The sequence below is a fragment of the Physeter macrocephalus genome, chromosome 11, assembly GCF_002837175.3.
Source record: "Physeter macrocephalus isolate SW-GA chromosome 11, ASM283717v5, whole genome shotgun sequence".
NCBI classification, from domain to species: domain Eukaryota; kingdom Metazoa; phylum Chordata; class Mammalia; order Artiodactyla; family Physeteridae; genus Physeter; species Physeter macrocephalus.
The window spans coordinates 16,236,765-16,254,292 of NC_041224.1; the positions used below are offsets into that span (position 1 = coordinate 16,236,765).

The 17,528-nt window shown below is 38.4% G+C and overlaps 1 protein-coding gene across 4 annotated transcripts in view; it reads left to right on the top strand.

Moving 5' to 3' along the window:
* Nucleotides 1–17,528, top strand: part of ARHGAP21 (Rho GTPase activating protein 21) — a 133,966-nt gene that overhangs the window by 56,238 nt on the left and 60,200 nt on the right. For all 4 annotated transcript variants that reach the window (XM_028495520.2, XM_028495521.2, XM_024129670.3 and 1 more), the window contains exons 3-4: nucleotides 3,255–3,434; nucleotides 5,859–5,883. In XM_028495520.2, coding sequence (XP_028351321.1) covers nucleotides 3,255–3,434; nucleotides 5,859–5,883 — 205 coding nt within the window. The remainder of the gene's footprint in view (nucleotides 1–3,254; nucleotides 3,435–5,858; nucleotides 5,884–17,528) is intronic.

Genomic DNA, 17,528 nt, shown 5'->3' on the forward strand with positions numbered 1-17,528 from the left:
ACACACACACACACACACACACACACACACACACACACGGAGGGAATGAACTTGCGTGCATATATAAAATAATTCTCTCATTTGGATCTCAAAAGGAGGATCCAGTCACTGCCTAAAGCTTAGCTAAACTACTTGGATAGTTAAGCCTAGAATAACAACTTTCATGCTACAAATTCTACCTGATTATGTGATCGCTTTTGCAGTTATTTGAGACTCGGCTTGAGTCTGCCATGTTGATGTGTTACTCCCCCTCCCCCTTAAAATCTCCACGTTTTAGAAGGGGGAATAAACTAAAATGCATTTATGATAAATGAGTTTCAAATGTACAGAGTCTCCATCGGTGGCTCAGAGTCTTGATTACTGTAGCTTTAAATGAAGTCTTGTAAGTCCTCCAATTTTATTCTGCTTTTTCAAAGTTGTTTTGGTTGTTTAGGTCCTTTTCATTTCAAAGTGAATTTTAGAAACAGCTTATCAACTCTACACAAAAATCTCCTGGGATTTTGATTGGGATTTCATTGAATCTATAGATCAATTTGGGGAGGGTTGATATTGTAACAATACTGAGTCTTCTGAACCAGGAACATGGTGTATCTCTCCATTTATTTAGATTTTCTTTAAATCTCTCAGCAGTGGTTTGGAGTTATAATGTACAGGTCTGGGAAATTTTTTGTCATATTTATACCTAAGTATTTCACATTTTATTTATTTGTTTAATTTATTTTTGGCTGCATCGGGTCTTTAGTTGCGGCACGTGGGCTCTTTGTTGTGGTGCCCGGGCTTCTCTCTAGTTGTGGCGTCTTGGTTTTCTCTCTCTAGTTGTGGCACACGGGGTCCAGAGCACTTGGGCTCAGTAGATGTGGTGTGCGGGCTTAGTTGCCCTGTGGCATGTGGGATCTGAGTTCCCTGATCAGGGATCGAACCTGCGTCCCCTGCATTATAAGGCAGATTCTTTACCACTGGACCACCAGGGAAGTCCTAGTTTTTCACATTTTAAATGGTATATTTTAAACGTCTCAATTTCCAAGTGCCTATTGTCAGCGTGTAGAAATACTGTTCATTTTTGTATATTTATAATACTTCCATTCTGTTGGATAGCACCTGGTCACAGCCTCCCCTATTGCAGGTTTGGCTGGGAAATGTTACTATCTTCCCAAATGTTACTGTCTTCCCAAATGGAAAAGAACATGAAATTGATAAAATAGCTAACTAGTAACAACCCAAATATTGACTAATGATGAAAATGTTCAGGATTTAGAAGTCTCTTAAAAAATTGCTTCCAGGAGCATTTTTTAAGTTTAAATACCTTCATGTTAAGCAAATCATTGTGGAAGAATAGATAAGATTCACTAGTGGAACATAATAAAAAATGTAATGGAGTCAAGCATATTCAAGTATTTGTCATTTGATAAAGGTGACATTTCAAAACTGCTGAGGTGAACTTGGAATTGTAATTTCATACAGAATCTTAGCAGCAAGGTAGACATGTTAAGTTTGAGATACCCGTTAGATTGGGGAGATGTCTGGCTAGAGATAAAAGTTGGGGAAATCACCGAAAGCCAGCGTAGAGGTAGAAAGGTCCATGGGCTGAGTCCTAGGTATTCCTAAATTCAGAAGTGGAGCAGTTGATGAGGTGGCGAAGGAGACTGAGCAGAGAAGCCCGGCAGTTAGGAGGAAATTCGGTGTCGGAAGTCACGTGGAGAAATTTTTCAGGCAGGAAGTAATCCCCTGTACCAACTGATGGGTCACAGAAGACGAGGGCTGAGAATTGATCATTCAATTCAGAGACGTAGAAGTCTTTGGGGACCTTGACAAGAGCAGTTTCCGGGAATTAGGGAGGCAACAGCCTGGTTTAAGGGGATTTAAGAGACAAATGGGAGAAAAATAATTGGAGATAGCAGCATAGACAACTTTCAAGAGGTTTTCCTGTAAAGATAGGCAGAAAAACAAAGCGGAAGCTGGCGAGGGCTGTGGTCAAGAGAGGATTTGTGTTGTTGTTTTAAGATTAAAGAACTTAGAAGACGTACACATGCCAATGGGAATGATGTCGTAAAGAGAAAACATGATGTAAACGAGCGAGGGGAGGATCGCTGGGACCATGTCTTTGTCTAGGAAGAGAGAATGGGATCTAGTACATAAGTGCTGGGGCCTTAGAGCAATGGGCGGTGCAGCCATTGTCACAGGAGGGAAACGGGAACGTGGCACAGTTGCAGGGAGGTGGGGAGATGTGGCCGGCGACTAAGCTCTCATTGTCCTGCTTGTGTGTTTTCGGTGTAATAAAAGCAAGGTCATCAGCTCCAAGTGAGGGCTGGGGAGAAGGGATGAAATGGTCGTCTTGGATGAATGGACTGGAGAGAAATGGACAGACAACACTGAAGGCTCGCTTGAGGTTAGTGGTCATGAACTTAGTGGGAAAGCCGTCGGCTTAATTTTTTGTTTTTCTCCACCGATGTTTGGCCACGTGCGTGCAGGTCCAGAGTAGGTCATGTTGATTTATCCAGGGTGAGGTCTTCTCAGGTGACTTTGAGGAAGTGAGAGAAAGGCAAAGGAGTGAACTGAAGCTGGTTGAAGAGAGAGCTGAGGACGTGGGGCAGTGGGGGATGGGAATGAGACGGTAGGGTCAGCCTCAGACGGAAGAATCGTAAGGGTTGGCGTGTGAGAGGGCATGCAGGGTGGGCTCCTTGATCTGAGATTGCAGAGGGTTTTTACTCATGAGCAGATAAAAGCCAAGAGTTGGAGAGAGATAGTAGAGAACTGGAACGCCAGGATATTGGAAGGATTATCTACGTGGATACTGAATTTGCGCTCAGAATCTGAAGCCTTAGCTCTTATTTTCTAATATCCTTTGCTGCCGTTGGACTGATAACATGTTTAGTGTTCTTACTCGCAACAGTTTCACGTCTCTTCTTTCATAGTTTCTGTTTCTTAGTCCTTAGTGCTCTGTGAGATTTTCTTTGTGTTGTCTTTCGTTCCATCTATTGCATTTAAAATTTTAGCCATTATATTTCTCATTTCCCAGAGTTCTTTCTTGCTGCTGATTAACTTTTCATAGCATCCCTCTCTAGGAAAAAAATTGAGTTTTTGATAATCCGCATGATTTGTTGTACCACATATAGTTCATGCATCAGAATATGGTTCTTGTTCTCCAGTAAGTTCCTTTCTGCACTCAGGTATTATATTTTTACACATAAATTTTCCCCCAAATAATGAAGTATATTGTGTTACATAGTTAACTTTTAAATGTCTTTTCATTTTAGGTATCAAAAAGTAAAGATGGAAAAGAACAAAGTGAAACTGTATCACCATCCGAAGATGAAACATTCTCCTGGCCAGGTCCCAAAACAGTTATGTTGAAAAGAACATCTCAAGGCTTTGGTTTTACATTAAGGCATTTTATTGTTTATCCCCCAGAGTCTGCAATTCAATTTTCATATAAGGTAAGAGAAGTAATTAAAGTAGAATACAAGGCAATTCCTGTCTCCTTCTTGTCTTCCTCTCATCCTGCTTTCTTTCTATCTTAAAAGAATTGTGTTATATTTGCATTTTTATTTTATTCTTTTCCATCTTTTAGATATTTTTTACCTTCCAGAACAAACACCTTATTCTCCTCTGAAAGGTCATACTGATTATGAACTCCCAATCTTTTTTACTGGAACTTCGAATTCTAAACTTCACTCTACTTTTTCTAATATGTAGCTGTTTTTCTAATATCTAGAAAGATGGTGAGTTTTCTGGGCTGAGCACGCAGAGGAGATATTAGTTTGTTAAAATATTTGGACAGTTATAAAAAGTTACTAGAATTAGACTGATACTTAACTTTCAGATAGGTAATATGATGGCAAGTCAGAATTTAAAAACACAGCTTCTCACTAGAGTGCATTACACTAATATGCTTCAACGTATAGAAACATGGTCTAATAAACAGCGGATGGAATCATTATAATGGCAGCTGACATCCTGAGTACTTGTTCTGTATTCTTTATGAGCATTATATCAGTTTATTATTAACCTTATATAACAGATGTGGAAACTGGTCTGAGTCATATAATGAGTAAGTGGTGGACCTAGGATTTGAACTTGGCCAACGTGAATGCCTGATGCTTAACTGTTGTTCAACAGTGTAATGGAAATAATGACATTCAGAAGACTTCCGAAGACTTTGGCCAAGCCACTTAACTTCTTTTGGCTTCTAGATTTCCATTCTAATTCGAGGGGATTGTACTAGAAGATTAGAAAGTCCTTTCTAATTCTAAGTATCTATGAATCTTGGGCTGTCTTGTAAAACATAGTGTCAAATTGCTTCTGGGGGCCACACTTTTTTTTATTATATCTTTCTTAAATATTGCTATCTAGGAAAATGTCTTATAAGATAAGCTTTTAAAAGTACTAAAGAGTTTTTAAGAATTATGAATAATTGCTATCTTTAGAATTAAAATTGACCAGTTTGGTGTTCCTGAAATATATAAAACAGTTGAACTGGATTCCCTAAGAATCTACTTTATCTTTAAATGTCTTAAATAGTATAACTTAGGTATTAGGTCACATATGAGAGTAGTTGAAAATTTAAGAGTCCTTTGCATTAATTACATATTAAGACTGAATTTTATTTTTTGACTTTTGGTTTTGTTTTGAAGAAGAGCTTTGGATCATGATGATATAGATAGTACAGTTTTTATAAGATAATTCTACTAAACACGGATTTCAAATGCATTATTATTATTGTTATAATCGGAAAATATTTCTAGAAATTTTAGAGGCATAGTGTAGCTGCTAACACAATCTTTGGAGTCAAAAGGGCTTGGGTTTGAGTCCCATCTCTGCCCTTGTTAGCTTTGTGACCTTGGGTTAGTCTCCTAATAGACAGTGACAGCACTTTCCTCACTGTGGCTGTGTTGAGTAAGTGATGTAATACATATAAAACATTTAGTACAGGAATTGGCACACAGTAATTGCTCATTAAACCTCAGCTATTAATGCTGTTATTTAACACAGATGTTCTTGCAAATAGGTCTGTCTTGTACCTTTTACATGGAAAATATTTATTGAAATCTTTTCAGTTATAAAAATGTGTTCATTCACTTCAAAGGAGTATATAGAAATTAATATTGTAGAGCTTTCAGAAAATGTGCAGTTAATACAACGTCTTTATTATGTTATATAGCTGGCCACCTTGGCAGTCTCAGAACAGAGCATATAACGAGGAAAAAACTAGGTATTTGGGCAGCCAAAATAAAGGTCAAAAATTATATAACAACTTTTCAGCCCTTCACTAAATCTCTGTTTTTCTTTCTGCAGTACATTGTAGTTTTTGTATGGTAGAGGCTCAACACATATTTGAATAAATGTATTTTTATGCTAGTTTTTCAAAGTTGCTTTTCTAATTTCCCAGCTAGAGGTAGATAACATGGCAGCAAGACAGCCTGGAAGCAATGAAAGCAACCAAATAGATAAAGGTCAAGGTTTTAAATATATACCAATTTGGAGCCAGTGTATCCAAAGACAGTTCTGGGTCCTGTAATAGCCTTTAAAGGCCCATTTTTCAATGTATAGTACATAAGTGATGACCAGCCTGGCCCTCTCTATACAGCTGTGTACTTCTGACAACTCTCCTTGGATGTCCGTTTTAGACATCTTACACTCAGTATGTCAGAAACTTCTGTTGTCCTCCTCATAAATTGGCTTTACTTATAGCCTTCCCATCTCCGTGTATGACAGCTTCCTCCTTCTGGCAAGAGGCACTGTTAGTGAGACTGTAATTGGCACCTTTTGGGGAGGGCAATTTGACTTGAATTGAGCCTCACCGTGATTTTACCAGTTATAAACATTATTCATATATGAATATATATTTTTTTATTTTGTAGGATGAAGAAAATGGCAACAGAGGAGGTATGTTATAAAAGGTTTAATTTTTCTCTGAATGTTTTTTTACCCATGCCCTTCCAGTCTTTAAGTAATATTCAATGAGATGATATAGTTTTTGGAGTCCAAATATATAGCAGTCCTTAGATGTGAGAGTCATAGAAATTAAAGATTTTTACCACAGACTTCAAACTTTTATGGATTCCATTGTGTCACCATAATTTGAATGTGTGATGATTTTATTGTCATTTATATATTAGTGTTTATGTGGGGGAATGTATCATGATTCTGAGGGAAGTAATTCTGAGATTTTTTATTCAATTAGTAATCTTTTAAATTTAGTGATTCTTTTAGTGTGTGTTTTATCTGCTACATTTATTGGTTCAAATATTGAGAAGTAGAGTATTTTGGTTCTTGTAGTTAGTCTTACTCTTGATTTAAACATATTTAATGAACTTAAAAGGCTGGGGATGGGGTTATTTCTTAAAAACTGCCATTTATTTTTGTTTCAATCTGATATGAACTTTAATGAACTAAAATTTATACACAATAAAAAGCACCCATCTAGAAAACTTATTTCTATATAATTTTAGATGTTTAAAAAGTTGTAAAAATAGTGAAAAGTTTCCATAAATCTTTCATTCAACTTCCCCTCGTGTTAAAAACATAACTATGGTACAATTAACAAAATTAAGACACTCCTATCTAAACTGCAGAATTTATTTGGCTTTTTCCCCTTTTCGGTTCCCGGAGTTCACTTTGCATTCACTTGTCACACCCCCTTGGTTCTTCTAGTCTGTGGCAGTGCCTCAGTCTTTCCTTGTAATTCACGGACTTGATAATTTTGAGTAGCACTGGTCAGTTATTTTTTTTTTTTTTTTTTTTTTTTTTTTTTGTGGTACGCGGGCCTCCCTCTGTTGTGGCCTCTCCCGTTGCGGAGCACAGGCTCCGGACGCGCAGGCTCAGCGGCCATGGCTCACGGGCCCAGCCGCTCCGCGGCATGTGGGATCCTCCCGGACCGGGGCGCGAACCCGGTTCCCCTGCATCGGCAGGCGGACGTGCAACCACTGCGCCACCAGGGAAGCCCAGGGTCAGTTATTTTGAATGTCTTTCAATTTGGTTTTGTCTTGATGTTTTCTTATTATTAGTTTGAAGTGATGCATTTTTAGCAAGAATACCCATTTTCACGTAATTTAAGTGTACTGTTATACTTAAGGTTTTGTTGTGATAAATATGTAACGGGAAACCACCATTCCAATCAAGATGTGATATCAAAAAGAACCTGTCCGTCATTCCATAAAGTTCCCTTGCATGGCTTTGCTGTCAACACTCTGCTGGCCCTAGACATTCGCTGATCTGCTTTCTGTCACTATAGATGAGTTTTGCCTCTGCTAGAATTTCTTATAAATGGAATAATACAATGTGTACTCTTTGTATCTTTCTAAGATACATCTTCTCAGCCCATCTTCTTTGGCATAGTAGTTTTGAGATTCACCACTTTGTAAGTGTAGGTACTAATAGTACTACTTTTTTTTGCTGAGTGGTTTTTCCCTTGCTTGAATAGACCATAAATTGTTTATGCACTCACCTGTTCATGAACCTTTATAATACCCATATCTGATTTGAGGTCTTGGAATGGTTATGTTAGGGTTAAACTGAGAGGAAAATGGTTTCTTTCAGCACTATGAAAAGTAATGAGTGCGTAGGGTGAGGTAGGACCCTTCATAGTTGTCACTCCTGTGACACCTATGGGCCACTCCTGTGTCACCATCTGTTGTGCACCAGGGCTCAGGATGGATTCCAAATGTTACTTGGCCTTAGTGGGGAAAGGGAAGACTGACAAAACCACGATAGGCAAGAGAAAAGAAGACGTGGGTCCTCTGTCTCCCCATCATCCTAGAGAGTGATGTACTGATGCCTGGACTACCCTACCAGACACACAGCGCCTAGAATTTCATGCCTGTCATTGTTCTAGTTTCTACTGGGAGAGATATACTGCTAATAAACGTAGAGGGACTTAGTTATAAAACTTTATTCTGCAGATGATTATATTTCTGACATATCCATTCACTGAAGTGACATTTCATTATATGCTTTGACTCGAGATAACAGACTTAGACATTTGTAAGGGAAACTTGGAAGATCTAGATCTAACAGAAGGAGATTTGGAGAGGCATGATAAAGTGAGACTAAAGGGTGTGATCTGCTGGGAAAAATTACAGTTTAAATACCATTTTATTTATTAATTTATACTTAATCTCATTCAAAAAGGTGTTTGTGTCCACATGCATGTATTATAGTAAGATAAAAATAAAATTAAAACGTTCATGGGGGAAAAATGAATTAAACTGACATTTGAGAGGTTTATTACCCATAAATGCGTGCCGTAGATCCTACACTGTTATCAAAGATGGGCTATAAATTTGCTTCTGAGCTTTTCCAGTGTCAAGAAAAAAAAAAAAGAGAGAGCGAGAGAAAGAAAGGAGAGAAGGAAGGAAGGGGGGGAGGGAGGAAGGGAGGGAAGGAGGAAGGAAGGAAGGATGGATTATTATTTAAGGATTAGCCAAGGATTCACATTATCCATAAGAAAACAACATCTGGTTTGCACTGAAGTCTGAGACACATTTCTCCTATGGTTCCTCCTAGTGGAAACAAAGAATAATATAGTAGGTAACATCCTCAATACCATCCCTTTGTATGACTATTTTTAAAGAGATTCCTCAATGTAAGCTGATTTCAAAACCCCACGGTCCAACTGAGTGTAAAGAACTTCCCAACTGGGGACAGATTTGCTCCCCAGGGAACACATGGCAGTGTCGGTTGTTGCACTTAGGGTGGGGGGAGGGTGTGCTGCTGGCATCTAGCAGGGAGAGGCCAGAGATGCTGGTAAGACTCCTACAATGCACAGGACACCCCCCTTCCCGCCCCCGCCACCCCAGAGAATTATCCGGCCCAACTGTTAACAGTAACCTTGGGTTGTAGTGATGGATACCAGAACAGTGGCCCAACGGTACAGGTCCCCAAGGGTCTGGCTTGATCTGGTGACAATACTCAGACCATTTAGAAGAATGGATATTCAGGACTACATATCCAGTGATCTTTAATGATTATTATACCTCACAACTGAATTTTGATCGGAATTGAGTTACCGCTGTAGTTTGAGGTTAAATTATCTGGCCATTCTACTGGCATTGCATGTTGGCACTGAAGGAGTAATCATGAGTGAGAAAAATGTTAGTTTAAGAAAATATAAAGTCAATCGATATATTAATAACTAGAAGATAAAATAGCTAAAAGAAAAAAAATCAAAGAATGTAAATAATTGAAATGTAATAATCTTATCATCAGGAATCCAACAGATTGAGGGAGAAAATAATTATAATCTAGGTTAACAATTTAATTTAAAAGGCCAATAGAAGAATTAAAATAAACACTACATAACTGAGGTTTTAAAATAAGAAAAATACAAATTCAAGCACCTTACCTCCTACGAAGCAAGGTCCATCAAAGTAAGATTATTTATAAAGTCCAGAACATCTGTATGTTTTCTTCCTAAGAAGAAGACCATAAAAAGATATGAGAGGGCTTCCCTGGTGGCGCAGTGGTTGAGAGTCCACCTGCCGATGCAGGGCACACGGGTTCGTGCCCTGGTCCGGGAGGATCCCACATGCCACGGAGCGGCTGGGCCCGTGAGCCATGGCCGCTGAGCCTGTGCGTCCGGAGCCTGTGCTTCGCAACGGGAGAGACCACAACAGTGAGAGGCCCGCGTACCGCAAAAAAAAAAAAAAAAAAAAAAAAAAAAAGATATGAGAATACCTAAAGAAATTATTTTATGATATGTTTGTAATATACCTGAAAGGAGAACTACTTGATTTTTTATTTTTTGGAGGGTGGTAGAAATTAATATATGATTGAGGACTTAATCTATAGTAGGAATCATAATATATGTTATGATGCTGTTTAATCCTCACTGTAATGCTGTGTGGTGTGAGACAATATTCCCATTTTGTAGATGAGGAAACCGAGGCTGAAAAAGACATAAAGTAACTTGCCCAAGATCACACAGCTAAGTGACAAGAGCTGGACTTCCAAATCAGGCATATATAACTCTGAAGCCCATCTTCTTTAAACTGTGTGATTTTATATCTGTTGATTTAAAAAAGTAGTTTGACTTACATAGGGTCAAGAATTAGTAGATAAATATAGGGTATATTTACTATGTTAGGAAATTAACTCTGTGAAATGTCTCTGCATTGAGAAAGTTAAAAACAAGGAAACATGGGGGACTTCCTTAGCGGTCCAGTGGTTAGGACTCCCAATGCAGGGGGTGCAGGTTCGATCCCTGGTCGGGGAACTAAGATCCCACATGCTGCATGGCGCAGCCAAAAAACGAAAAAAAAAAACCCCAAACAAGGAAACCTGTTCCATATTTGTGAACACTTAAAGACAAAGAATTCACCACGAGGTCAGGGAAACACCAAGTTCAGAGGCCCCAGACATCTTATAGGAGCACCCACCACTTGTTACTGAACGCTGAATAGCTGGCTGGCAGTGGACCTGGAAAGTTAAATGAGTTTAAAGAGTTCCTAGTTCTCCGTGTCCTTTTGCCTCCCTGGGCCAGGCTTGCTTTCATCATCCCAGTTGGCAATGGGGGTCACAGGCTGGCCTACAGAGGCCTACTTAGCTTACGTTTAGTACTCATAATACCATTTCAGATAAACTGATCAGATCATCCATCAGAACATATTCTATGTGAAAAATATCTTCTGACTTGTGAACAATTATTTATAGATCCATTTAAAAAATCCAACCTATTTAGAGACAGACGACATGTAATCTATTATTTTGACTCAGCTGAATGTTTCGATATTTATTTTATAGTCTCATTTCCTTTTCAGACTTATTTTCAAGCGTACTGAGATTACGAAATCCTTTTATATGAATTTTGTTTAATGAAATGGAATCCCAACCTCCGGTGTAATGATCCGAGTCAGAGCCTAGAATCACTGGAGAGAAAAGAATTCCCAGAATTTTATTCAAGCTCCTAAGAGATCCTGCTATGTTGCCAGAATTCTGTGAAGCGGTTGAAAGGTTTTGTTTGGTGTTCTTTCCTTTTGGTACCTCAGTGGAGTCTCTTTTGCCAGTTACTTTTCTGATTATTCTCTTTACCCAACTTTTCCATTCTGTTATTTATTATTTCTCATATCTTGTATATATGTGTCCTCTCTTGTGTTTTAAAAGTTATTTTTCTTTCTTGTTGGTTAGTTTTCTGCGCTATAATGCAAATACTGTTTACAAGAGAAAGGCCATTAAGGTAGAAAAATATTTTTTGATGATAATAATGCTGGCAGATAATTGCTATCTTGCTGACATCCTGTTGTCCCTTAAATCATAAATTCATAAATAATCAAAATAAGAATAATAGAAGGTTTGTAATTGCCATTATTTCTCCTTTACTTATTTTATGAGAAAAAGTCTACCTCACCTTAGTTGTAGGGACACTTCCAATATTCTAAAATGTGTATGTCATTTTGTTAGATGCTCCATAACTGGTGGATTTCTACTTTGGCATTAAACTTTATATTCAAGCATGTTAATAGTAGAAAAAAAAAGTATCTGGGAATTCTATATACTTTCTCAGTAGTAAAAATTTGTATTTTGTGATTGCAGTCACTTCTGACAAACAGCTCTGTAGTCCGTGTTAGAGTTTTCTAATGAAGGGTAGTTTAGTGGCAAGACATAGAACCCCCCGCCCCCGCCATGCCACCTTAGGAAAGATGGGTTAATTCTAAATTTTCTTTATTTATTTATTTATTTTTGGCTGTGTTGGGTCTTTGTTGCTGCACGCGGGCTTTCTCTAGTTGCGGCGAGCGGGCACCACTCTTTGTTGCGGTGCGCAGGCTTCTCATTGCAGTGGCCTCTCTCATTGTGGAGCACGGGCTCTAGGCACGCGGGCTTCAGTAGCTGCGGCACGTGGGCTCAGTAGTTGTGGCTCACGGGCTCTAGAGCACAGGCTCAGCAGCCGTGGCACACGAGCTCAGTTGCTCCGTGGCATGTGGGATCTTCCCGGGCCAGGGATTGAACCCGTGTTCCCTGCATTGGTAGGCGGACTCTCAACCACTGCACCACCGGGGAAGCCCAAGATGTGTTAATTCTAAGAAACAAATAAGACATCTCCAAATTCAAAGTCAAGTGCTGTAGGATACCCAGGGTGCCCCAGACACCAGAATTAGGACCTGGAAAGTAACTAAATGCAGAGTAACAACACAGACAACAGCAACAAAATCTTGGCATATGATCCTCCAAAGGCCTAAACTCTGCTACTTACAGGATGGTTTAAATGATGTTCACAGATAATTTTGATTATACATGATTGTCTCACATGCTGACCTCTGTAGAAGGAACAACCCTCACTGTATCTTCTTCCTTCCTTCCTCTCTCATCATAATAATTCCAAATTCCCCAAGAGAGAAATGTAATTGGCCTAGTTCATCATTTAATGAACAGCACTCACTATGTTTAGAGATCAAATGTTCTTCAGTTTAATGAAGATCTAAATTCTGTAGAGCTGAGAAAATTGAGTATATTTTATGCCGTTGATTTCCATTAATAGATTGAAAACCTATTCCCTCAGGATAATATAACACTAAATTATGGACCTGAAAATTGGTTGGAAGAAGAAATTCTTATTATGGGTAGGTCTGTGGTCTATGGTGTGGTGGTAGGGTGTCAGAATTGTGTTCATGTTACTTTTGAAATGTAGCAATATTAACCGAGTGGGCTCCACAGATCTCATGATATCTTTGGGAAGGCACATTAACTGAACCCCTTAGGATCCGTTTTTAACTGTATTGACAAGTAAATTATTTGAGTTTTGAGTTTCTCTGGTAGTTAGGTAAATATACAAATTAGCTGCATATTTTTATTAACTTCTAGTGCCGTTCAATTGAACAACCACAGGTGTCTTAAACTGTCTTGAAGATATTTTAGAAAGTAGAAATGATGGTGGTGGTGATGATGGTGATGATGATGAAGATGATGCTGGTGATGATGATGCTGGTGATGCTGGTGATGGGGCGATGATGATGGTGATGATGATGAAGATGATGGTGGTGGTGATGATGATGGTGATACTGGTGATGAAGATGATGCTGGTGATGATGATGCTGGTGATGCTGGTGATGGGGCGATGATGACGGTGATGATGATGAAGATGATGGTGGTGGTGATGTTGATGGTGATACTGGTGATGAAGATGATGCTGGTGATGATGGTGACGGTGATGATGGTGACGGTGATGATGGTGATGATGGTTGTGATTGTGGTGATGAGGATGATGATGGTGGTGATGGTGATGATGGTGGCAGTGACTGGGTGGTGGAAGCAGCTAACGTACAATGTGCCAGGTGCTGTTCTAAGACTCTGCATGGATTAACTCATTTAATCATCATAACAACTTTCTGGGGTGGATATTATTATCATCTCCATTCTTAAGATGAGGAAACTGAGGCGCAAAGTGTCTAAGTGACTAGCAAGTGGTAGAGTTGGACAGTTTGATTCTAGAGTTTTCTCTCAATTCACACTCCAGCTTCTCAGAAGGAGCTTTACTCTCACATAATTCATTCTTGAAAATGTGAAAGAAAGAGGGTTCTGTTCCCTTGAAAGTCAAGCAGTATTAAAAAAAATCACCGAGGGACTTCCCTCGTGGCTCAGTGGTTAAGAATCCGCCTGCCAATGCAGGGGACACGGATTCGAGCCCTGGTCCAGGAAGATCCCACATGCCGTGGAGCAGCTAAGCCTGTGCGCCACAACTACTGAGCCTGTGCTCTAGCGCCCGCGAGCCACAACTACTAAAGCCTGTGCACCTAGAGCCCGTGCTCCACAACTAGAGAAGCCACCGCAATGAGAAGCCTGTGCACCACAACGAAGAGTAGCCCCCGCTCGCTGCAACTAGAGAGAGCCCATGCACAACAACGAAGACCCAATGCAGCCAAAAAAAAAAAGTAAAAAAAATCACTGATTCAAAATTCAGGTATAATTTTGTTAACATAGAATTAGCATATCATACTTGTTCTTTAGTTTTCTTCTTTATCTTCATAATTGAATATGTACTATTGGCTTAAATATGCTGAGCTTAAGGATAAAGCATCGTTGCTTTAGTGTCTGCAGTTGGTTTTCATCTTTGATTCAGTTATATTATGACTGATAACACTTTTTTTGCTTTTGTTTTGTTTTGTTTACTTATTTTTGTGAAATGATAAGGGCTCTTATAGGTATTTACCCAAGATAAATGAAACATGCCTGCAAGAATATTTGTGCAGAAATGTTCAAATTATTCATATTAAATAAGCACTGGATTGAGTTGACCTAAATATTAATCAACATATGAATTGATGACCAAATTGTGGTATATCCATATAATGGACTACACAGGGCATCTTGGATCAATCTCAAAAACATTTATTTTCTTGAGGTGGAATTCACCTAACAGAAAATTCACCCTTTTAAAGTGACCAATTCAGTGACATTTAGTAGAGAATTAAAGGACATGTATGCAGTGTGCATTTGCCACCTCTATCTAGTTCCAAAACATTCTGTCACCCCAAAAGGAAACCCATGTCCAGTAAGCAGTCATTCACTGTTCTCCCCTTCCCCAGGTCCCTGGCAACCACCAATCTGTTTTCTGTCCCCATGGACTTAACCTATTCTAGATATTTCATATAAATGGAATCATACAATATGCAACCTTTTTCATATGGCTTCTTCCACTTAGTGTAGTGTTTTTGAGGTTTGTCTGTGTGTCACATATATCAGTACTTCATTCCTCTTTATGGCTGAATAATATTACGTTGTAGGTATATACCACAGTTTGTTTATCCATTCATCCATTGATGGACATTTGGGCTGTTTCCACCTTTTGACCGTTGTGATTATTGCTGCTATGAACATGCATGTACAAGTGTTTGTTTGCATTCCTGCTTTAAATTCTTTGAGGTATATATCTAGGAGTGGAATTGCTGGGTCATATGGTGATTCTATGATTAACATTTTGGGGAACTGTTAAACGGTTTTCCATAGTACCTGCACCATTTTTACATTCCCATCAGCAATATATGAGGACCCCAGTTTCTTTACATCCTCACCAACACGTGTTATTTTCCATTTTTGTTATTATAACCAACCTATTGACTATGAAGTGGTGTCTCATTTTGGTTTGCTTTGCGTTGCCATAATAACTAATGATGTTGAGCATTTTCATGGGCTTGTTGGCCATTTTTATATCTTCTTTGAAGAGATGTCGGTTCAAATCTATTGCCCATTTTTTTAATTGGGCTGTTTGTCTTTTTGTTTTTGAGTTGGAAGTGTTCTTTATATATTCTAGATACTAGGCCCTTATCAGATACATGATTTGCATAGATCTTCTCTCATTCTGTAGGTTGTCTTTGAATTTTCTTGATAATGTCCTTTGATGCACAAAATTTTGACTTTTTTAAAATAAATTTATTTATTTAATTTATTTATTTTTGGCTGCATTGGGTCTTCGTTGCTGTGCACGGTCTTTCTCTAGTTGTGGCGAGCGGGGGCTACTCTTCGTTGCGGTGCATGGGCTTCTCATTGTGGTGGCTTCTCTTGTTTCAGAGCATGGGCTCTAGGCACACGGGCTTCAGTAGTTGTGGCACTCAGGCTCGGAAGTTGTGGCTCGCGGGCTCTAGAGTGCAGGCTCAGTAGTTGTGGCGCACGGGCTTAGCTGTTCCCCGGCATGTGGGATCTTCCTGGACCAGGGCTCGAGCCCATGTCCTCTGCATTGGCAGGCGGATTCTTAACCACTACGCCACCAGGGAAGCCCAAAATTTTAACTTTTGATGAAATCTAATTTATCTATGTTTATTGCTCACGCTTTTCCTGTCAAACTCTTTTTGATTAGTGAAGAAGCCAAGTGCAAAAAGAGTACATATGGTCTGATTCCATTTATATGAAACTCCAGGAAAGACAAATCTAAACAAATCTGTAGTTGCCTGAATTGACTAGGAAGAGGCACAAGGGAAGTTTTGGGCTTGATGGAAATCTTCTGTATCTTGATTGTGGTGGTGGTTGCATGGGTGCGTACATTTGTCAAAACTTAGGAACTGTGTACTTAAATGGGTACTTTTTATCTTAGGTAAATTATAATAAAGTTGATTTAAAACAAAAAGAACATATGCAATTTATTTATTCAGTCTACCGTTGATGGACATTTAGATTTTTTTCCAATGTTTATGTATTTCAAACAGTGCAATTGTGAGCCATCTTATTACACGTACTTTGTGCACAAATGTCCTCATTTCTGGTGGGTATATATATCTAGGGATGGCATTACTGACTCATAGGTATGCATACAGTCACATTTAGTAGATAATGCTAAAAAGTTTTCCAAAGTGATTATACCGATTTACACAGTCACCAACAGGGTATGAGAATTCCACTTGCTCCATATCATCACTAACACTTGGCATTTGTCAGTCTTTTTAATTTTATCCATTCTAGTGAGTGTGGAGTGGAGTGGAATTTGGGTTAATTTAAACTTTCTTGACACTGATGAAGTCAATTACCTTTTATTTGGTTATTAGCTATCAGTGCTTTTTAAAATAATCCATTTGTAGGAGTCTAAATATTTTCGATGAAGATTTTGTTAGTTATATGTTTAGCAGATATTCAGCTGTGACTTGCCCTTCAATTTCTTATTAGTAGTTTTGATAAAGGGAAGTTCCTAATTTTAATGAAGTCCAAATTATCAATCTTTTCTTTTATGGTTAAAACTTTGAGTGCTATTGAAGAAATTTTTTTCTACTCCATGGTCACGAAGATATTCTCCTGTGTTATCTTCCGAGATGCTTTATTGTTTTGTCATTCACAATTACATCTACAATTCACTTGTAATTGATTATTTTTACATGTGGTATGGGATCAAGCTTAATTTTTCCCCCATATTGATATGCATTTGGCCTGGCACTATTTAGTGAAAAGTCTATTGTTTCTACTGCTCTGTAATACCACCTTGATCATACAGTGTTTATATATGTTTTGGTCTGTTTCTGGACCATATTCTATTCCAGGGGTCGGCATGTGGCTCATGTGGCTCATTTTTGTACAGCTTCCAAACTAAGAATAGTTCTATATTTTTAAAGGGTTGTTTAAAAAAAGAATATGCGACAGAGACTGTATGAGTCCTGCAAAGGCTAAAATATTTACCATCTGGCCCTTTACAGAAAAGTTTGCTGAACTCCGTTCTGTTCCATTGGTCACTTTCTTTGCTGCAAGACTGTGATCTTAATTACTGTAGCTATATAATAAGTGTTGCTATTATGTAGAGTAAGTCTTCCAATTTTGTTTTCAAGATTGGATTGGCTGTTCTTGTCCATTTACAGTAACACACACACTCACACACACAAATTCTTCTGGAATTTTGATTGGTTTTATATTATTTACAATGTTGAATATTTGAAAATATTTGAAGTATTGAATCTTTCAATCTACGAATGTGGTGTATCTCTTCCATGAATGAGTTTTGAATTTTTCTGCATCTTTTGGGATAAACATTTGATTTTTTTTCCTTTAGTCTCAATATAGTGAATTATATTTATTTATTTATTTATTTATTTATTTTTTTTATTTTTTTTTTTTTTGCGGTACGC